Source organism: Neolamprologus multifasciatus, chromosome 20, assembly GCF_963576455.1.
Source record: "Neolamprologus multifasciatus chromosome 20, fNeoMul1.2, whole genome shotgun sequence".
Lineage (NCBI taxonomy): Eukaryota > Metazoa > Chordata > Actinopteri > Cichliformes > Cichlidae > Neolamprologus > Neolamprologus multifasciatus.
In genome coordinates, this window is record NC_140458.1 from 22,000,325 (window position 1) to 22,022,151 (window position 21,827).

Genomic DNA, 21,827 nt, shown 5'->3' on the forward strand with positions numbered 1-21,827 from the left:
GGAGCTAACCGGAACCACATGCTTCGCTTAGCCAATCAACGGCCAGAACGTCATCGGAAAAGCCAGAAGTTTTGAAAAGGCACTGCTGACTGAAGAATGAGACAGCATTTAATGTAGAACAGAGGTAAATACGTGTGACTTATTAAACAAGCGGGTTTACTTCATTTTTGATTAGAAGTAATATTGTTTGACCGAAATTAAAAAGCAAAACCAAACGTGTTTCGTGTTGCTATTATGTCAAAATACTAAGAAAATTATTTATAAAGTGCACGATAACAGTGTTTGAATGTTAGTTAAGACATCAAGGTTCCTTAAATAAACAAATAGAAACACACAGTTATTAAGAGAACTTAATGCTGGGGAAATATACTCATGTTTATAACGTCCATGCTTACCCAGCCTTTACCGCGCATTTTAGCTTGCTAAACGATGGGGAAGTGCGCAACGGAGAATGCCGGTGTTGCAGGTTAACTGTTTTTTTATGTTAACTGGTTGGATTTGTTTACATATTCCATTCTCCATGTTTCAGATGTTGGATCCGCAGATTCGTCTTTTTCACCGCGTGGTTGTATGTCATATAGTTTGACAAGATTAAAGACCTCGACAAAAAAGGTTTCCATCTCCAGCTTGTGCAAATGCATACACGTGTCAATACACGGGTTTTTTTTTTTTGTCTGAAATGTATATTTCACCTTGTTTTTATTGCCACTTGTTTGGATGTAATTTTCTATCACTGTCAGAAGGTGGCAGTCATACTTCAATCATAAAAACCTTGATTTTAAGGCGTGTTTTAATGCTGTTCATTGTTGGTTTTCACTAAAAAATATTCTGACTCACTGAGTCTTAATTGGCTCTTCTCTGTAGTGGTTCTCCAGTCGGTGGTGCCCTTAAGGCCCATATGGTTTGCTAATATACAACACTAACCCTGGCCGCTGAGGATTTAGCATAATTTTTCCAGTTAGAGCCTAAAGTATAAAAGACTGAAACTGAAAAAAAAAATCAAAATTAAATAACTGACTTTGAGCAAAGCATCTTTAGTCCATTTTTAAATGACAGCCTCTTTCAATTTTAATGAACTCTAAAGAATTTTAAAAAGCTAACCAAAGAATACATTAATCTGAGATCTGGGGAAATACAGATCAATTGTTTTATTTTGTATGCTTACATTGTTTTACTTTGCACACAGAAACAAAATTATTTCATAAAAATGAAAATCACCAAGGTCTAAATTAATTCCCTCCCCAATGCTAATAGTCAGTTGTGATTCCTTTTTGCTGGAACAGCCTGCAACCATTTGTTGTAGTTTTCAGCAGTTCTCACACACATCTCTGATCAATCCCAGCTCATTTGTCTTTCTTCTTCTGAGTCTCATATACTCCTCCATATCCTCAGAAAATAGACTTGCCGTGTCTGTGCTGACTTGGTGATGATACTGAATGAAAGGCAACTGTGTCAAAATTCATAATCATATTCCAAATTTTGAGGAAAAGTTCACTATGGAACAAGGATTATCTCACTCGACAGTTTACTCCACCCCAGTAGAGGGAGCTAAAGCTTTCCCAATGCAAGTCACTCAGATCTGTTGTGTTTTTTCTCTGCATACAAGCCCACAGGCCTTCCAGCTAATCAGTAGGTTTCATTAAGGTCTGTTGGCTCAGCATATGAGGGAGAACAAATGACAAAAAAGAGCAGCTATAATAGGATGATGTCACTTTGGTAGCACATGGCAAAAGAGGGCATCCAGCCAGTGTGTTCAGGAAGCACTGAACTGTGACTGTATAATTTAGCACTGTGTTTGTGTGTATGCTTGTAGATGGCGAGTGGACAGCTGTCGAGGGCGGAGGCATTGGCATGCTCGGGCTGCAGGCATGCGTGCCATGTGATGCTCTACGCTGACACGAAAGCTCAGCTGTTTGGAAGAATTCCCATCAAACATATCATACTGGTGAGGTGTGTGTGTGTGTGTGTGTGTGTGTGTGTGTGTGTGTGTGTGTGTGTCATTTGAGCTACTCTAACACACACACACCTTTACATGTCTGCCTCTTTGAGTGAACAGGCATATTTCTGTGTGTCACTTCCACAGATGCAGATGCGCTTTGACGGTCTGCTGGGTTTCCCTGGCGGGTGAGTCTTTCCTGGTGCTGCTTTTGCAAACATAGGTACATTTTAGCTTTTGGTTTGTAAAGCCTTCTTGTTCTTCACAGAAGAAAGAAAAAAGAAACCCTTTACAGCTCAGAACAAACATTCAAACACTGATGCTACAATCCTCGTCCTGCAAGGATTGGCGATGATAAAATGTGCCTGATGGCTTCTTGTTTAAAGCGACTTATCTTGCCTTAAACCCCTATTTGTAAAGATTGAGATTGTCACATACTGCTTAATTAGTATTCTGCTAAATGAATCACTTGTGCCTTTGTGATTTACTGTAGTCGCTGCCAGGATCTCTGGCGTTTCATTTGCCAGCACAGTGAAATTATATAACGAGGAGGCAAAGAGACAGGGCTGAAAAATGATAGAGACATATGCAAAACAAGGGAAAACTACGTCAGCAAATAGCAACAGTGGAAAGCTCTATTGATACAACTACATATGAATTGTGTAGCCTCTGTTTTTAATATACTGCTGCAGGTGGTGTTTGAAGAAATCTTTCAAAAACGTGTACTGCCTGGCAACATTAAACATCCAAAACACTAGTTAGTTGTGTAAATTTGGTCTGCTACTCAAGTTAGCTGTTAGACTTGTGCAGGCATTCATACACATCCATCCATTTTTTGTCAGAGTCACAGGGGCAGCAGTCTAAGCACAAGTCCCCTCTCTTTCTCCCCGGCCAGTTCCTCCTTCTCATCTGGGAGGGACTCCAAGGCATTCCCAAGCCAGCCAGGACACATGATCTGTGTCCTGGGACTGCCCTGGCATCTTCTGTCAGTAGGACATGCCCAAACCACCTTAACTGGTTCCTTTTGATGTGTAGGAGTAGAGGCTATACTCTGAGTGCGTCCTAAATGTCCAAGTTCCTCAAACTCTTTGGCCAAGGGACCAACCTTTGAAGGAAGCTCATTTCCGCTGCCTCCACCCAGAACTTGTGGTCATAAGTGAGAGCAGAAGCGTAGATCAACCGGTAAACTCACACTTTTCCTTTCACACTCAGCTCTTTCTTTATCACAGAATACCTGTACAGCATCTGTATGACTGCAGACGCCACAGAAATCCATCTGCCAGTCTGCTGCTTCACTCATCCTCGCTTGTAAACTAGATCCTGATAGACTTAGGGCAACAACTCATCCCTGAGTGTTCCGCCCTTTTGCAGTTCAGGACCATGGTCTCAGACTCGAAGGTGTTAATTCCGATTTGCAATTTGGAACAAAGATTCATGTTGCCCTTTTGGAGGCAGTCTGTTCACTTTGTATCAGTGGCCATCGTCAGCTCAAATGACAAATTTACATTTTATTTGCGACAAAATGTTTTTGTTTTGTTTTGCTTTTGAATGCTAAACTAATATCTTCAAATCATCAGTCTGTTGGCACTGTGACTGATTCTACATGCCTGGATAAATTGAGTGAGAGTTTGTGAGTTTCTTTGGCTTTCTTATGCCTTAGACCAGTCAAACAAATAGTTTTTGGCTGATTTTGAGTTTGAGGTTATACCAGAATTACATTAGAGCAGGTTGTGCCACAGATGGTTCTATTGAAATGTGGTTATACGGCTGCATTTCTCTAAAAAAATGTTTTTTAATTTCTGAGCTCTTTGAAGTCTGTGTATTGACACAGTGTGTCACTACATTTCATGGTTATTTTTAGCCATATATTTGTTGTAGACAGCATCTGGGTCACTGCCCTCTGCAGCAGTGCCAAGTTGGAAGCAAAATCATCTCAAACTGAAAAAAAAGAAGTTTGAGTTTATTTGAACCACAGCTCATTCTGCACTAGACTCGTCTCGCATCATCAGACATGCATAATAGCACCATTTTAACCTATTATGGCGCCAGTGTCCGGCAGCCTCGCCTCTGTCAGTGCGCCCGAGGGTGGCTGTGGCTACAATGTAGCTTGCCATCACCAGTGTGTGAATGTGTGTGTGAATGGGTGGATGACTGGTTGTGTAAAGCGCTTTGGGGTCCTTAGGGACTAGTAAAAGCGCTATACAAATACAGACCATTTACCATTTACTAATTGTGGGGCCACAATTAAGCTGTGCATGAGTTATCACTCATGTTCTATGGAAAAAAACAAAAGAATCCAAGCACCACAGCAGAAAATACTCAGTAAGCGTAACAAAGATTGATAATGATACCAATAATGATAATAAACGTGTTTTGTTTTTGTTTTTTTTTAAAAAGAGGATTCCCAACTGTGCCCAGTCACAGTTCTGTCCACACAGCTTTGTTAGAGAGTGACCTGCTGAGACACGATACATGTAAAAGCAGCGGTCACTTCAGTTAATTGCACGACAGCAAGTGGCCTTTTCTGTCTCTTCCAGTGACATTTATGAGGGTTAAGAACCTCTCTAAAGAGCTGCTCTTAGTTGTCGGTGTTCTCCTAATGATAATGGAAATGTGCGTCTGGATGTTGACCAATGCTTTGACACTATGGCAACAGTACAAAACACACCTAAACTCCTTCAGAGATTTTTATAGAAGCCTATAAATTGCTCTGTCACGTTTTCTTTTCTTTTTTTTATATTTCAAACTTGATATGTTCGAATCACACGGAGCTGTTGATAAGCGAGTGTTCCGTATAGAACAGTTGTTGGCTAATATCCAAAGTGATTCGCTTTTAAGCATTCAACATCCCGCTAGCCGTTACCTTTTGCTTTCCTTTTGCTGTACTTGTGCTCTTCTGGATACAAACCTCACTCTGATCACTTTGGCAAATGTTTTTATCTTTGCGCACTGTCAAACACAGTGAAACTGTATCTTTAGCCTCCGTGCATTTCGTCCATTATGTCCGGTATATTGTTATTGTAACAGTTCAGGTTGAGCTTTTGTTACTATATTTTTTTGCCCATTTTCTAAGATGAGACTCGAAATCTAGTGACTTGAAGGAGAAGTGATCAGCACCATCACCTGGGCAAACTAACTTAGGGCTTTAAATTGAATTAGCCTTTCAATTAGTGTGATTTATTGTCAGGAGAGCAGTGCCTCTGACATAGTTTATCTACTTTCACATCTGTTGCTGACCTTTGATTCTCACACTTCAGGCTCGTTAACCCTTCGGAGGAGACCCTTGAGTCGGGGCTTAGCAGGGAATTGTCAGAAGAGCTGGGCCTGGCTTTGCCAATCTCTGTTGAAGATCATGTGGATTCTTGCTATGCACCTCCTTCCTCCCCCTCCTCCTCTTCACGTCTTATCACTCACTTTTACGTGAAGAAGATGGATGAAGAGCAGATTAGGGAGGTGGAGAGGGCAGCTGCATCCACTGCAGCAGATCACGGTTTGGAGGTAATGTGTCCTTCCAGAGTGACTGATTGCAGCGATTTACCTGATCTCATGCTCTGATCCTCACCACCTTCTTTCTCTGCCTGACTCCAGGTCCTGGGAATGGCCAGAGTCCCTCTTTACACCATGAAAGGAGGAGGAGGGCTCGCATCCTTCCTGTCGCACTCTTTCATCGGCAACGCTCGCTCCCAGCTGGTCCACTCGATGCTGAGACTCAACCTGGTCGCCCCCGGGGAGTTGCACACAGCCCTGACGCACTCTCTAAAGACTCATGCACACACGAAACAGGACCTGCAAGCATCCCTGGCACTGACCCAGGGATTGAGGAAACAGTTTTAAAAAAATGCAGCTGCATTGCTACATCCTCTCAAAATGTAAATAGAGATCCATCTGGACTGTTATAGACAAAAGGTGATTTCAAATCCACTGTAACTTATATTCTGGCAACTTCCCACCATACGGAATGGAAAGGTGGGAGGCCAGCAGCAAGAACAGAGCAGGCATTAAGGACAACGGATATGACACTAATTGAGTCAGACATGGCATTAAAATAAGAGAGGCAGGAGTGGAGGTGGGTTGCAAAGCGGCTTGTAGATGCACAGTAACCGTGGGCAGACTGAACCGGCTTAAATAGCGTGCCCTATTTGAGATTTGTCAATTAACTGTGTAGAAGGGCCTCAGCTGAGCTTGATTTCCGTGGCCCGTCTGAACTAACCCTATGCTCGGTTTTGACCCTCCGCAGCACAATCTCACACATAAACCTCCACACTCACACTCATGCTGTCACGCTGACTCTGAGCTGGTGACTCATAATTGCATACTGTGCACCAAACAGTTTGGGGCAAAACATTATCAGCTCCCTTACAATTAATGGAAATAAAGCTGTTCACACTGCCCATCACTTCGGAGTCTTTCCTGTCATTTCTCTTCATTTCAGTCGTCAGCACTGTGTTGATTTCAAACAGCCAAAATTGAAATGCTAATTACAAGGCGCAAGGGCATTTTTTAATTTATATTTTTTACATTTACAGTCACATCTTTATGTGCTGGTGAAGATTACTTTTCTGTTATTCTAGCAGCAATTTTGACACTTATCTCACAGGCATCTATCAAAAGTGCTACACAGCACTCAGAGAAGCAACATAAGATGAGGGGTTGCCTTATATGGCATTGCATAGGCACCCTGTGGTTTCCTTTATCTGCTGGTATCAATAATGAGGCAGGATGTGTATGATCTACAGCCTTTTCAGTCAGAAGGGATTCTTTGTCTGTGTGCTCCTGACATTTCCTTTTCTTTCTTTCTTTTTTGCTGTTGTTGGTAGGTTTCATTTGAAGTTGTAGCACATCAGCAGTGGTGGTGCTGGTGGTGGAGGATTAATTACGTCCGTGACATACTATACAGCCTGCAGGCGAAGATTTGATTCTGTTTAAGTGCACCCTTGGTGCACATAACGTGCTTGCTCCAGATGTTAGTAACCTCATTCCCCAACATTATTGCTGCCAGTGAGGAAGAGCAGAGACAGCATGTTGCTCAGCGTTCATGATACCTACTGTACTGAAAGTATAAGATCCATTCTCTGGTTTTATTTTATTTTTATTTATTTTTAAATCAGTCAACTTATGCAGGTGCAGGAGCATCGTTTATCCATGTCATATTATTACTACACTGCATTCATCCTCCTGCATTCATCAGATAAAAGCTGGAACGCGTGGAAGAAATGTGCAGAGTATCCCGCTCGTTCACTCATCTAACATAATGGATTTCATGGGGACTTATTGCATTCTTACAGGGGTGTCCATTAATCATGGCTACATGCAGATTGACTCATCATCGAGCAGGTGTTAATGCTATTAGTGATGAAGGTAGAATTAATTTGTGCAGCGGAGTACGGTGCGATCTGCTGTTGGTGCGCGTCTCTCGATCCGAGCGTGTTTTTCTGAGCTGTCAGGAGGAAGGGGGGGGGGGATACGCACCACATCCGACACGATAGACAGGAAGCAAAAGAGACTGGTAGTACCAATCGCTCATGTCTGTGGTTGCCTTTTATGTGATCCTGTGGCTCTTTTTGTGTATCAACGGTTGCATCTTGCATGACAGTAAGGTGTGTAAGTGTGTGTGTGTGTGGGGGGGGGGGGGGGGGGGGAATAAAAGGATGCTGTTGTGTGCTGCAAAGGAAAATAATACAAGGTCATTAGGAAACATTTAGAAAAAGATTGGTGGGGGTTGGAGGGTAGTGCAGTGTAGGTGAGGGGGAAGGATGGATGCAGGGGGAGAGAGAGCAGGAGCGAGGGATGCTGAGGGAGAAAGACGGTATATTCATAGCAGCAGCGGTATTTATAGCCGCCCAGAGGAGAGGAGAGAGCGCGGGGGCGTGGCTTATAGCGCTGCTTCGCATGGCGGAGAGGGAGAGTGGGGAGGAGAGAGGCAGCTCTGGCGCGAGTGAGTGAGCAAGAGGAGAGGCTATTTGGCAGGAGAGGGAAGGAAGAAAGAAAGGCGGGAGAGAGGGAGGGCTGTTTTTTGAGTGAGCGAGTTTGTGTGTGTGTGTGTGTCCCTGAGAAATAGAGAGAGAGGGTGGAGAGTACTGAGCTGAGAGAAATCTGTCAGATTCAAATACACTGTCTGTGTGTGTGTGTGTCTGTGTGTGTGTGTCTGTGGTAGAAAGAGAGCGAAGGATGTAAAGAGAGGTGGAGAGCTGAGGAACACACAGAAAGAGACCGAAGAGGACCACAAAGTGAGGTATGTACGGCTGTCATGCTGCTCATAAATCCAGAAACAACCTGTGTGTGTGAGCATGTGCATGCATGACTGAAGTGAATATGCCTGTGTGTTTATATATAGTTTGGTGTCTTAAATGGACACTGTGTCCTCTTGGGGGGTTTGTAAGTGGACAAATGGAGCTACTGGCTGTTAGAGGAGTATCAATTATGTAATACAGTGTGCACCATTTTCACTGTTGATGCTCTGCATATGAGTGTGAGTGTGTGTGAGAGAGAGTGTGTGTGTGTTTGCGTGCTTGTGTAATTATGCTGAGGTGTTTATGTGGCCATTGTGTGGAGCCCTGCCACTGTGCCTTGACCATATGGGGTGATTTACAGCCACTGTTAAAAACAAAAAAAACACCAGTGCTGATGGAGCTGTGGAACCTTAAATCCCACCTGCTGGGCTTCTCACCTATAAGGAGTTCACAGCTATTTTCATGTTATGTTATTAAGGCACGCAGATAAACAAGCTTCTCAGAGGCATCTGCAAAGTAGCGCTCCCTTTGTGCTGTTGGTTCACAGTGCAACAACAAAGATTGTGATGGTAATGTAAGACAGCAGCTCGAGTACAGACACAGCAAGCGCAAAAGCTTATGTAGGAAGCCGATTGGTGTGTTTTGTTTTCTTATTTGATGAGTTTACCTTTAGTTAAACTCAGGAGGAGCAGCAGATTCGAGAGCGACATTGTTGCACTGGGATCACGATAAAACTTGAAATTCTCACGTTGATTGAAATCGTAGCCCTTCCGGCTCACAGGTTGGCCTGATCTAAGATGCAAATCCCTGACCTCAGATGGCAACACGAGCGTCCTTGCTTTCACTGCATCAAAACAACTGCACAGACAGTGGTGTGCTTCAAGCGTGTTTGCTCTGCTTGCACATGCATAACGTGGTGCTAATTTTGACCTACTCCACTTCCCTCATGTGTTGATTTGCCAATGAGCTGTGCCGGACACTTAAGTGACATTACAGGAAATCAGGCGTGACACTTTTTCCACAAGACTGTGACCACATGTGGTCACAGTCTTTAGGTCACAGTCATTTTAACCCAAAGGATGCAGAACAATTTAACAGTAATTTTACTTTCTATCTATTGATGCAGTCATATGCTGTAACCAATTCAATATAGGTGAATGTATGTCAGGTAGGGTGGACCTGCTTTATAACTATATTATGACCATAACTTCAAATTTGTAATAGCAGGTCTGGCTGAAAGATGATGGAGTCAAAAGTAGTTTTGTTTCCGTAAATGTAGAACAATGGAAATGGAAAGTGGCCTCAAATATGCTTACTATTAATATATATGCATATCTTAAAAAAAACTGTAGTTAGATTTAGTAGCAGTGTAAATGTCCCTGATTTCATATTACAGCAGTGAGATTTTCTCTTTCAGTACTGTAGACCCGAGAAGCAAAAATATCAGTAGAACTCAACCTAAAGTGCTGATTAATTATCTCACTTAGAGAAGGTTTCAGCGCTGTGCTCAGGCAGTTTCAGCTGTGCCTGAGGAGCGGATGTGGCCTGACAGCCTTCCACCCCCTCACACTGCCCAACTGTTTCATTTCACCATTTTTTTCTGTTTTTGATATCTGACGGGATCTACAGGTATGCATTCCACAAACATTGCCTGTAAATGATCTTCTGCATTAAAGTCAGCCGTGGCAGGACATGAGTGGAAATCTTTCTGTGCCCCTTGGCTTTGGTTTTGTAGCCCTGTCTGTTTCACAGTTACTCTCAGTGCTTTTGCAATTAGGTATCATGCCAGAATCTAAAAGGCGCCTGCCATGTGTATAATATGGCTACTGTGCTACTGCCAGAAAAAAATGTATGTCCTTTTGCAAATGTAAATTTTTTTGCTCTGTGCGGTACTTAGTGGACTGCTGGCCGCACTTTCTTTTATGGGATGAATTCCGTGTGGTTCTCCTCTACCACCTTGAAACTAGCTGACCCTGTGCTGTGTGTTTTTGGCAGTGACGCGAGCCAGGATTAAGCTGCTGCTAAAAAATTTTGGTGAGATTTTCAGGTAACAGAGTAATTCTCTACAGATGGTTGTGAGAGGAAAAAAAACCTGTGGTAGCATACTATTATGCAGTTTCCTGTTTGCTGTGGAAGTTTCTGCACAAGCAGCACTTCACAGGGTACACAGGAGTGTATAGAAACTCTGGCAAGAAGCAAACAAACCTGGATTTTGGCTACTTTGCATGGCGAATATAGCGTCCTAAATCTCATGGCAGATTCTAAATAAGTTATGGGCCTGGAGTATGAGTTTGTATGAGGTAGCACAAACTCGGTATGAGTTTGTGCTACCTTTTGTTGTGATGCAGTCACGTTGGCTGTATACTGTGGTTTCAAAATTACCGTCATGCAGCCAGTTGGCTGACAAATAAGGTAACTTCCAGCAGTTGAAAGTCGGTTGATACACACTACCTTTCTAGTTATCTTGATGACTCAAATCATTTTACACTGCAAGTCACACTCAGTCATTCACTAATACTGTTCTTTTGTAGAGTCTAAGCAAAAAAACTGTATATCAAAGATGGATGTAGCCACAATATCAACACTTGGGTTTTAGACTCCGTAGCTTGAAACCTCAACGTTAGCATTTTACCTTCTGCTGTGCTTTGCGGGGGGATTTTGTAGATCCATATAACCATATCTGGAAGGGAGTTCTAAGTACTAAGTTATTAGTTAATGCTAGCAAGCTTAGCAAGGTGCTTCAGGTTGTAAACCTGCTAATTAATGCTACGTAGGATTTCACTCACTAAAACGGAATCATTAACTTTTTGGGCAAGAAACTCCGCACCACACAGCAGGCCATATTATTGATCAGATAATTTTCTTAAAAAATCTGCCAAGTGGCACCAACAACACAAACATGGTTGAGGCTGGTTGAGTTTAGGAATCAGCAGAGGTCAAGAAACCTGCCAGCAAAAGTAGACGCATTTAAAATTTTACAGCTCACTAGTATGGGTAGCATTGTCCACCATACCTTGGTTAACGATGAAGGCAAAACTTTTGTTTTGTTTTTTTAATCTAGGCTTAAGCTGGACATTTTAACAATGGAGCAAATGGGACGTGACTTGGTTTTGGAGCCAGCGTCAAGTGGACAATAAAGGATGTGTAGTTTTCAGTTCATCTACTTTGGTTAAATGTAAAACCTGTTGAAGTTGCTGTTGTCTTTTAGCATGTGTCAACCTCTAGCTGTGATTTGTAGTCAGAGAGGTGAAAATTTAAAAAAAGGCTACAAAAACTCACTTTAAAGAGTTACTACAGAAAGTCAGTGTTGAATTTTCACAAAACTGGGATACTCAAACCAGACGACTTTTAGAAACAGCGGTCAAAATGGAAGCAGCCAACTTCTAAGGTATCTACACATTCAGCTGGTTATATGAGAAAGCTCTTCATGAACCATAACGTGACTGGACAGCGGGTTTTATTCAGTGTCTTTCTGCCCACTACAGAAGTTTTATTTATTTATTTATTTTTAAATTTCACACCCACGATGTGTGGCATGCACTTTCTCTTTAGATAACTCTGATTACATCATCAGGGTTTCCTCTAAACCATTAAACATTTATGATCATGTCCTGAGAAGTACTTATCATGATGAGCAAACAGAATTGGCCAAAGGTGTGATCCCTCATTTAGGTTACCTCCCTTTGTGTGGAACAATATATGCTTAAAAATACACGATGCAGCTATATTTTTCCATCCACAGGTCCAGATTGTTGATCATTTATGCAAATTCTGATTCATCAGTATGCTTTATTTACATTGCACATTGCACAATAATATGACGTGCCAGACACAGTATGGGTCTATACTTTTCTTTTTTTTTGTAAGCCATGTAATTTAACATTTTTGTTAGCTGGTGTTTATCCTACTCACTCCTCCTGCAGTATAAGCTGCAACCAGCTCCATCCTGTCCCAGGTCCTGATTGCATCTAAAGGAGGCTCTCCAATCAGCAGATCAATTGATCAGTGTCACACCTGACTCTGTCTGACTTGGGCTTTCACATCAGTCAATGCACAGCTGGAGCATACATTAGCATATGATCATGTTTGGCATGATCATGCATTCATGATTTTCAGCATTCATCTGTGGTGACGACGCTGCTTCAGCACCTGTGTCTGCAGTGCTGTTGAGCGGAAGCCTAATAGTTCCCAAAAGTCAGCTTTTCGGGAAGTTAGATCATCTGGCCGAGGGTCCCGCTGGCTGATGTTATAATATGTTTCCTTACTTGTTTTTATGATTTTTTTTTGTTTGTTTTTACGGTTTGGCTATGTCTTGAGTTCAGGGGTTTTTGGGATGGTTTTCCTCCGAGGCAGCTGTGAGAAGTCTTACAATTTGCAATTAGACAGCACAACATAAAGTTCTGCACAGTAACATGGTCAACATAGCAAATCGTTGCTGGCTAACAGTAGTGTCAGGAAATCCCCGTGCAGTATCAGCATAACATCTAACACAATATCATCCTTGTATTGATTCTGCTTAGTGTCCCTTTTTCTTTTTTCCTTTAACTGACATTAGCAGGAAACCCCCTCGATGGCAGTAAAGCTCTAAGACACCCTACCACATTTATCCTGCCCTGTCGTCAGTCTGCTTTATATTCACCACGTGCACCGCGTGACCTCTTTCATTCAGTGACCTTGACTTTAAGTATGAAACACTGCTCCCCTCTAACCTCTGTCTCTCTGTCCCGGCCGCCACCCACCCCCACTGTTTTCCCTCGTCTTTTGCTGAATCCCTCACATCCCCTCCTCTCTCCTCCTCAGATCATTTACAGTGGCTTTGTTCTGTGCAGATTAAGGTCGCACGCTGATGAAGGCTTCCTGTGCCTCCAGAGGTCTCGGGACCCTCGGAGTCTCATTTGCAGATTTTCTCTCCGCGTTCGGTCGCTCTGCTTCCAGATTTACTCTCCACTTGAAACCATGACTGACTATGTCTGGATCACATTCAGTGAACTGTTTTTGGAGGAAATGAAAGCACAGGTCTGACAACAGTCGTTAAGATGGCATTGAAGAGATGCCAGGCCAGTTTTCTTCTTTGTTTTTTATCTCCTTGAGTGTGCCGTACTGCCGTACAATCTACCTGCATCAACAGTATTAACTTTGCAGTATAAATGAAACTGCATTAAACCACCTGGTGTCTTTTAACTTCAGTTACTTTTGTGAACTGAACACAATTGATTGCTTGTGGCGGATTGAGGAACAATTTCCACTGAAGGATTTTTTTTTTGTATTCTTCACAGGGTTCTGAAACCTGTTGAGAAACTGACACAGGATGTGGGGGGTGAAGCTGCCTCTGTATATATGGGTGTGTGTGTGCTTCCTTGCATGTGTGTTGAAGTTAAAAGTGAGAGATGAGTAAGAAACTGATTTTCATTGACAGCCTCGAAGGACTTGAAAGTCATCCTCAAAGTACAGAAAATCAAGCGCACTTTGCATTCTCTAAATATGTTATTTCCTCCCGGTCTCTTTCCTGTTGGCTTCTCTTCTCTGTATGTTTAGTTATGCATAGGCACAATATATTTACATTGTGAACTTGTGAACATGACACGTCACAGCACTATGATTTGACAACAAACAAAACAAAAGATAACCAGACCTTATATTACACAGTGAATGGTAAAAATGTTTAAATATTAAGAGCACTAGACCAGAAGATGATTTAAGTAAAAAAAAAAAAACCTCACCCAGTTACCAAGCTTAAAAGGTTATTCTGTGTTGGAGAAACCAGCTTGTAGCCATTTTTAAAACCCAACCCAGTGTGATATTACGAGGTTCAACCAATGAATAACCTGCCCACTAACTGAATACACTGAGGTAGGGAATAGACACCACCTGTTTGCACAGTAGAAATCATTAGCAAACATAGACTGTATATATGTGATGGATGTAGCCACTGTTGTTTCATGAAGTCCTTTTATGAAACCCCAAAGTCAGGGCGCTGTCTTAGTATTTTGGAAGAAGTAGTAACTATATTTAGGCTGGGGATGTGCACGTCGGGACATTTTTATGTTGCTGCTCTTGTTCGTCTGCGACAGAAATGCTAGTAGGTTAAACATAGTTTATTAGTGCATAATTGCAGTTGTTTCAGAGATGCCACTAGCCAGGATGATAGCCCCTTATTTCTTTTCTTTTTCTGCTATTCTTTTAGCTAGATTAGCTGGGATCATCGTCCTGTTGCATCGCCCAGTTTCAGTCGAGCTTTAGCTATGTCGAACTTAAAGTCAAAGTTTTCCGTGTGGCTGACTTTTTTCATCCGGCTAAATCACCACGGTAACTTATGCTGAACACATAATGATGTCTGGAACAGGCTATTCTCAGAGTTTCCACTTAAAGTCGACTGGAAGCGCTCCGTTTTCACTCATAAGCAATGTCTGAGATGAGGTGTTTGCGCTGTTAAGCTGCGTTTGGTTGTTGCTGTGCTTTGTGACCAGTCATCTCCAGTTTGGTCTGGTCTGTCCAGAAGACGTTATTACAGAAGTCTTGTGGTTTCTTCATATTGTTTGTTCAGATACAACTTTGTAAACCTAGGCTGTGTTTCCATGCACTCTCATTTAACATGCTGTCTGATGCCTGTACTGTCTGAGATGTGGCTCTTGGGTTTTTTGCAGTTTGTGTGAGCTCTGCACAGTCTGACCTTGGGTTGGATTTATTGGACTACCCACTCCCGGGAAGATTGTGACATTGTGTGAACACACACCTGGATGCTCCGGACCAGAAAACTGCCAGAACGTCTGGTTTTATAGAGGTGCTCAAGCATGCTACTGATCAATTAATGAAGTACATTTGATTATCACCACCTGGCTGCTATGAATTGACTCACTTCTGGAGTCGGCCTCTACTGGCCATTTTTAGGAACTGCAGTTTTTTGTCTCTTACATGTTAGCATCCCTTTTCATCTCGAAGGTTGGCTCTTTTTTCACTAATGCCTGTACATGGGTATAACAAGTATACAATACTATAATGGGTATAACTTGAACTAATGTTCTCTATAGTGCTTCATAAAGAAAGTTGTCTCGAATTAAAATTGAGGAGCAGAATTAGGGGATCTCACAACAGATTTTTATGTCTTTTACCTGATGTTTGATGTTCTTCTCAGCCTGAGTAGCACATACACTGACTTTGCTGTGTTAGTGGGGTCACCTCTTAACACAAACCAACCCTCAAACCAAGAATGACAAGTCATTAATAGATCAGCAAACCACAGATGATTGAAAAAAAAACCATAGACCAGTGTGTGGTTGTTCTCTAACCAGCATTTATATATATGCGCTTCTGGAAAAGAAAAGAAAAATCACTGAATCACTGGAGGTATTTCCTTGCCTATTACCTTCACGGACATCCCCAACAACCAACCTCGAGGCTACGACTGCCCTTCCTTATTGGTTTTACTCATCACCTCTCATCTCCCTCCCACCCCAGTCCTTAATCCTTCACATCCCCATCACTCTGCCCTCTTACTGTCCATTCTCTGCACCACCCTTGTCTCTCCACCCCTCCTATTATATCTCCATCTCTGGTGTCACTGTCCCTTTCTGTCTTGTCACCCTGCCCCCATGTGTCCACTTCCTCTCATTCGTTCACTCTCCCATTGCGACCTCCATAAATCTGTTCCTGCTGCCTTTTTCCCCATCCATATCCAATCTCATTGTACTTCTATCTTTTTTTTCTTCCCTGCCCGCTGCTCAGACCAGCTCACCTATGGATCACCGTTCACATCGGAAACCCAGGGGATTCCATGGACGCATCGACCTGACTCACATCCCTGCCAAGAGCAGCCAATCGACACTGATGCCGATGCACTGCACTCAGCTGTAGAGCAGTGAGGTCAAGGGTGAAAGGTCACAGGCTACTGATCAAGAGCAGAAGCTGAGGTTACAAGGTTTCAGAAAGGGGGAAGGACTGCGAGGCTCCGAGAAGCTATCGGGAAGGAGCGTCTCAGTGACAGACGAGGGCCAGGGGATCGAAGATGATGACTTCACACGGAAAGCTGAGGCGGGAGAAGGGGAGCCTGGCTGAGTATGAATCGCAGATGAAAGGTGAATATGCATGCGCTTGTCTCTGTGTATACGCTTGCGTTTGTACATGTGCGTTTGCCTGCACACATGACTGCACACAAGACAGCACACGGGCAGTCATGCATGAATGTGTGCACTGCGCAGTCATCCACACACACCCACACAAATATACATAACACACACAGTATCGGAACATATGTGTGCGTACTCAAACCTAAGCTCCATGCAGAGTAAAGGGAGGAGAGCAGAAAAGCTTGCCTAGAAAGAAGCAAATCATTTTTGTGTAAGTGAAAACAAAACAACAAAAAAAATGACCAGTGCTGGTGTAAAGAGGTTTTCTCATGACACCAGCATGTTTTTGTGTGTTTGTGTGTGCGCATGTGTGCGTCGTGATTTGGAGGCTTCATGCCGTGGCTGCCTGGCTCTGTGTACTGTACTACAAGGGTGTATTTATAGCTAGTATTAGTGATGCTGTCTCCTCACATCCAGTCAGCCCCGGGCTGTGTACTCACACAAAGACAGAGGAAAAAGAGTAAAGAGGGGAAAGAAGGAACGGGCGGAGTAGAGGGATGAGCAATGAGAGGGTGGGGGTAGAGGGGCAGGGGGTGAGTCGGACGAGGTGAAAGAGCAAAGCAAAGGTGGTGTTTTCTGAGAGAATGATGTTTGTATTAGCCTTTTTAGAGCAAAGAGCAGCACTGGGTCGCTGTGCTACTGCTTTAGTTGTGTTTGCATACAAGCTAGTGTGTAATACATATAGTTATGATTATAACAATTAGTATATCACTGTCACATTACAGGAGTAGTCAAACAGCTGTATCAGTCACACCATTGGCTGCGTTTTATAAACCTGATCATAAGACATGAATTATTATTGATCATCTATCCGTGTTAGAGGGAAAGAATTCCAGTGAAATGATTCATATACTAATGGTGAATGTGCGTGCATTATTTCCAAATGTGCAGAGACACAGTGTGTCTCCAGCTTGTACTTCAGGAGCTGTTGTGATAAGGGTTTTTACTTTTCCTGTCCTCTGTTATTGGTGTCTGGGGATGCCTGTCTTTGAGTGGTGGTGGTAGACGTACTCTCATTCTTTGCAATTAAAAGTCAAAAAAAAATATTTAAAAATATACAAAATGTCCTTAAACATGAAAAGTTGAAGCTGATTGGCCCTTGTGAGAACACCTTTTAAGACTGTAAACACTGTTTTAATCTGGTTTAAATCTGATGCTCATGTTTGAACTTCGGATGCTCATATTGTCTGCATCTTCATGCCTCCGTGCAGTGAGTTGCTGCTTTGTGACTGGCTGATTGGATATTTAGGTAAACGAGAGGTTGCACCTGATAAAGTGTCTGAGTGCGTGTAGCAATAATAAGTCAATATAAGTCACAAACTCCTTATTCAGTATTTTTTTCTATTTATAATGTCAGTGAAGACAGATGCCCCTAATAGGATTGTGCAATTATCCACATTTTAATTTTTGTTAATAATCCAAACGTTATTAAAATAAAATAAGCACAGAAAAATAAATAAGGATTATGATTTTTATAACTGTGATTCAAAAGCTACTATAGAGTATTGTATAGGTTGTTTTCAGTGTTTTTTTCTTTAATTTTGTTTATTTAAAGCATTAGAAAGCAACACAGTTTATCCTCCCTGTGTGTGTTTAAAGTTCATTTCCAAACCTTATTTAGTGATTCAGTTGGACATCAGGTACATACTGTATTTTATGCACTGGCTGAGCAGGTAATTACATTTGCTGTGATTGTTAGAGGTTGTGAGCATGTGTTTACTTCGGTGTCTAATCTATTTTTTGTCTCCCCTGTCTCCATCTCCCTCGCGTCTCAGACCTGCGGGCCCAGCTGACAGACCAGATAAAGATTTTAGACTCTCAGGTGGAGGTGAAACAGCAGCAGCTCTCAGACCTGTCTGAGTTTCTCCGCCGTCGGGGTGACATCGAGTCTGAATATGCACGAGCCCTTGACAAACTCACAGAGAGGTTTACTCATAAAACAAAAAAGTAAGGCTGCATCGGTTGTGTTTATACATTTGGGTCTTTTCTGTTCCTCTCATGGGTCTTACGTGCGTGATCGTGCCATAATCTCGGTGCACATCTCTGTTACTGTACAGGAAGGAGCAGTGGGGTCAGTCTGTGTGTCAGGTCTGGTCTGTTCTGCTGACTCAGACCCGTCTGGAGAGCCGGGAACATGCAGCACTGGGTGACACCTGCTGCAACACGCTCACACAAAGGCTGGCACATGGTACAGAGGACACACATCGCTTGCACAAACGGGTGAGAGGATTTTATAGTGTAAGGTCACATGTATGAAAAGCAGCAAAAGGTAGAGGGAGAGAGGTGGCCAGCACGCGAGTCCTTCTACTCCAAAACAAGCCAATCATTTATTTTTTTCAAATGTAAAGATGATTTTACTTCTTTTACTTTACACTAAAATGACTCCTTTAAAACTGAGCAGGCTCCCAGACATGAACTTGCAAGTTTGACAAATACCAAATACAGTGACGGCTTTAATTTAGATCCTAATTTGTCTTGGTAACGCTGGGCCTCATTCACTTAAAAAAACATTACACAGACTCATCTTGTTCAAATTACTGGATGTCAGACATGCTCTCCGTACCTTCTTGTGGTTGAAATATGAGCAGAATCTTAATTAAGCCACTACAGACATGTCAGAGGAGCTAAAAGGTTTTGTCTGGCCCGACATCAAGCAGAGGAACTCTTTTAGTTTTTCTAATATCACTTTCAGCACTGTATTAAATGAATTACTGCTACTGATCAAAGTAATACTATAGAAACAATATAATACCAGCTAAGTTAAAAGTTTTCAACTATATATATATATATATATATATATATATATATATATATATATATATATATATATATATATATATATATATATATTTGTAAAATCCTCTGTTCTGAAAGAACAGCTTTAACAAGTTTTAGCAATCAGTGCTGGCGTTTGTGTTCTCTTGTTTTTAGAAAGTGAAGAGATAATTTTATCAAGACAGAATAACTAAATCATATTTAATAAACCTCCAGGTTTTAATGCTGTCAAGCTCTGAAGGTCCTAAATTCCCACAGACTCAAATTTAAAGGTTCCACGTTTTTCACCCTTTTCACTCCTAATGGTACCCTAATTCTAGCGTTTAGCTGCTAGTACTATTTCTAGTACTCTTACCTGTACTAGGAGACTTAGTGTAACAGGCCTTTAAAGTGTAAAGGGCATATTGCATTGGTGGGCAACAGGAAGCCATTTTTATATATTTTGTCTTTATTTCAGAGCAAAGAAGTTGGAATCCAGATGCAAGATGAGCTGCTGAAGGTTACCACTGAACTGCAGACGGTGAGCACATTATCCTGCCGTCCTGTGTGTAACAAGACAAAATACTACAGTCACTGAGACTAGCATGTTGACATGGGTTTGTGCTATTGATGAAGGCTCTGAAGACGTATAACCAGTACCACACCGACTGCCTGATAGCTGAGGGGAAACTGAAGGAAGCCGAGCGGTTGGAGGAGAGACACACCGGCAAGTCAGCCGAACTGGGCCCCGGACAGCTGGGAGGGCAGAGGCGAAGCTCTGTTAAGAAGATGGAAAGACTGATGGAGAAGGTGAGCCTGTATTTCTGTGAGAGATAAAGAACTCTTAATATGTTTCTCACAAAGCAAACCACTTCCTGTATTCAAGTGCCAGATACTTGAGTATTGTACATCCGGATATTTATCAATAGATGTGGTTTCAAGTTGTTATTCGTGCTAATTCTCTCTCTTACTTTTTATGTTTGTGTATGCACACGCAGAGGCATGGCAGAGTGCAGGAGACCCAGCTGAAGTGTACCAAGGCTCGTAATGACTACCTGCTGAATCTAGCAGGAGCAAATGCTGCCATGAACAAGTACTACCTGCAGGATGTCAGCACCCTCATCGACGTAAGAAACATGCACTTTGTGTCGAGTGATTGTATGTTCATGCATTTATGACACACCTCAGCCTTGTTGCCGTTTTTCTGCAGAATAATAAATGAAAGTTGTCACAGGGAGAAGAAAAACAATAGTTTGAATCCACATTCATCCACATTTTCTCACGCTTTTCTTACACCCTTTGTTTCTTCTCCCTCTCTCCTCCCAGTGCTGTGACCTTGGTTTCCATCTGTCTGTGGAGAGAGTGATGAAATGCTACCTGGCCAGCAGGTGGCGCATCCAAAAGACTGAGGAGACGGGGCTTAAGCAGTTGGAGACTGCGGTGACATCGCTGGACCAGAGTGGAGACAGAGATGCATTGCTGCAGCAACATGACGCCGCCTTCTGCCTTCCGTTCAGATTCAACTACCACCCACATGAAGGAGACCAGGTGAAGCTACCGTAACTCTGATAGAGCTGTATGACCCAACTCAAAGTGTTCAATAAAATGTGTGAAAGTCTAAGTATAAATGCAAGAACAGCCACATCCATTTAAGATAAGGTAAGGTTCATTTATTATAGGTGACCTGTGTGTTAATAACAGACCTATACACAGGGTTCTACCATTTCCTTTATTTCATTCGCCTCTCTCGCTTTCTACTCTCTCTGAGCAGTCCCATGAAATAAAGGCTAAAATGCTCCATGCAACATCTTAAAAACAATCTGTTGGTTGCAGCAAATATTTCTTTTCTGGCTGTGACTAAATGAAACATTTACAAGTTTTCATTTCCTAGTGCTGTGTGATTTCACTGGTCAAAATATACCTGAAAGTTTGCTGAGATCAGCACCACTTTTCTTTTACTATACCTTATTTGACATTCGTTTTATATCTCTTGTGCATTTCAGGTGTGCGAGGTCAGTGCGGAGAGCCAGGTGAGGTACGAGTTGGAGACCAGGTTCCAGCAACTTCAGTCTCGACTTGCTGCCGTTACCTTGGAAACAGAGGAGGTCAGCTAATTGTTTTCTGCCTGTTTCCTTAATGGTCTGTCTGCCCTAGTCTGTCTGACACTGCGTTAGCCAGGGTGGAGCTTTGCAACATGAGCCTAAAACCTTGAACTCGGAGCAGCTAAACCGACAAATCGCCCTTTTTTGCCATTCTCAGATCAGTAAAACGCTTAAAGCCACACTCGCAGCCCTTCTGGACACTATGTGCGACAGTGACTGTAACCCCTCCCCCGATGTGCCCAGCAACCTATCACACGAGCCGCCCGGTGGAGGCACCCTTCCGAAACTTACCCTTGCCAAGCGTCGAGCCAATCAACAGGAGACAGAGACCTACTACTTCACAGTGAGTTAATGAATTGACGTGATTGACATGAGTTTCCTGATAGCAGTTTAAATGAGCAGTGGCTTTTTTCCAAACACAGATAAAAATGATCAACTGTTTTTGATTTATTCACTATTTCTTTCTTTTTTTCGTCTTAGAAAGTGAAAGAGTTCCTTACCAGCAGCTCTCTGGCCTCCAAACTTCAAGCCAAACATGATATCCTACAAGATGCCATACAGAAAGGTACAAGGAGGATGGATTTAATGCAGTTTGTTCCAGTGTTGCCTTTGATTATGTCTGCAAAATATCCACATACATTAACCAAAATCCAACATGGCCGCAAACTGCCTCTTGGCTTAA

At 42.4% G+C, this 21,827-nt stretch overlaps 2 protein-coding genes across 6 annotated transcripts in view; both read left to right on the forward strand.

Annotated features, from left to right (window-relative positions):
* Positions 1-15: 15 nt before the first annotated feature.
* On the forward strand, positions 16-6,332 carry LOC146494916 (U8 snoRNA-decapping enzyme). 4 transcript variants are annotated; one of them, XM_085144795.1, is made up of 6 exons: positions 16-124; positions 530-612; positions 1,814-1,945; positions 2,084-2,124; positions 5,194-5,434; positions 5,525-6,332. In XM_085144795.1, exons 2-6 carry the CDS (start codon positions 571-573, stop codon positions 5,768-5,770), a joined length of 702 nt encoding a protein of 233 aa, XP_085000921.1. In that variant the 5' UTR covers positions 16-124; positions 530-570; the 3' UTR covers positions 5,771-6,332. The 4 variants fall into 4 exon arrangements, with proteins under 4 accessions (XP_085000921.1, XP_085000924.1, XP_085000923.1 ...); XM_085144798.1 differs by lacking the exon at positions 530-612 and having other exon boundaries at positions 17-124; XM_085144797.1 differs by lacking the exon at positions 16-124 and having other exon boundaries at positions 153-612.
* A 1,500-nt stretch (positions 6,333-7,832) lies between these two features.
* arhgap4b (Rho GTPase activating protein 4b) overlaps positions 7,833-21,827 on the forward strand; it is a 32,191-nt gene continuing 18,196 nt past the window's right edge. For both annotated transcript variants that reach the window (XM_085144780.1, XM_085144781.1), the window contains exons 1-11: positions 7,833-8,168; positions 15,889-16,238; positions 18,065-18,236; positions 18,347-18,509; positions 19,522-19,584; positions 19,680-19,853; positions 20,042-20,170; positions 20,370-20,591; positions 21,047-21,148; positions 21,303-21,488; positions 21,626-21,710. In XM_085144780.1, the coding sequence (XP_085000906.1) occupies positions 16,169-16,238; positions 18,065-18,236; positions 18,347-18,509; positions 19,522-19,584; positions 19,680-19,853; positions 20,042-20,170; positions 20,370-20,591; positions 21,047-21,148; positions 21,303-21,488; positions 21,626-21,710 (1,366 nt within the window). In that variant the 5' untranslated portion in view covers positions 7,833-8,168; positions 15,889-16,168. The remainder of the gene's footprint in view (positions 8,169-15,888; positions 16,239-18,064; positions 18,237-18,346; positions 18,510-19,521; positions 19,585-19,679; positions 19,854-20,041; positions 20,171-20,369; positions 20,592-21,046; positions 21,149-21,302; positions 21,489-21,625; positions 21,711-21,827) is intronic.

Bases quoted from the DNA above. Each gene is read 5' to 3' on its own strand.
- LOC146494916 (XM_085144795.1), top strand. From the start codon at position 571: ATGTCATATAGTTTGACAAGATTAAAGACCTCGACAAAAAAG. The intron at 1,946-2,083 runs GTGAGGTGTGTG...TCACTTCCACAG, and splicing joins CCATCAAACATATCATACTG to ATGCAGATGCGCTTTGACGG. The intron at 2,125-5,193 runs GTGAGTCTTTCC...CTCACACTTCAG, and splicing joins CTGCTGGGTTTCCCTGGCGG to GCTCGTTAACCCTTCGGAGG.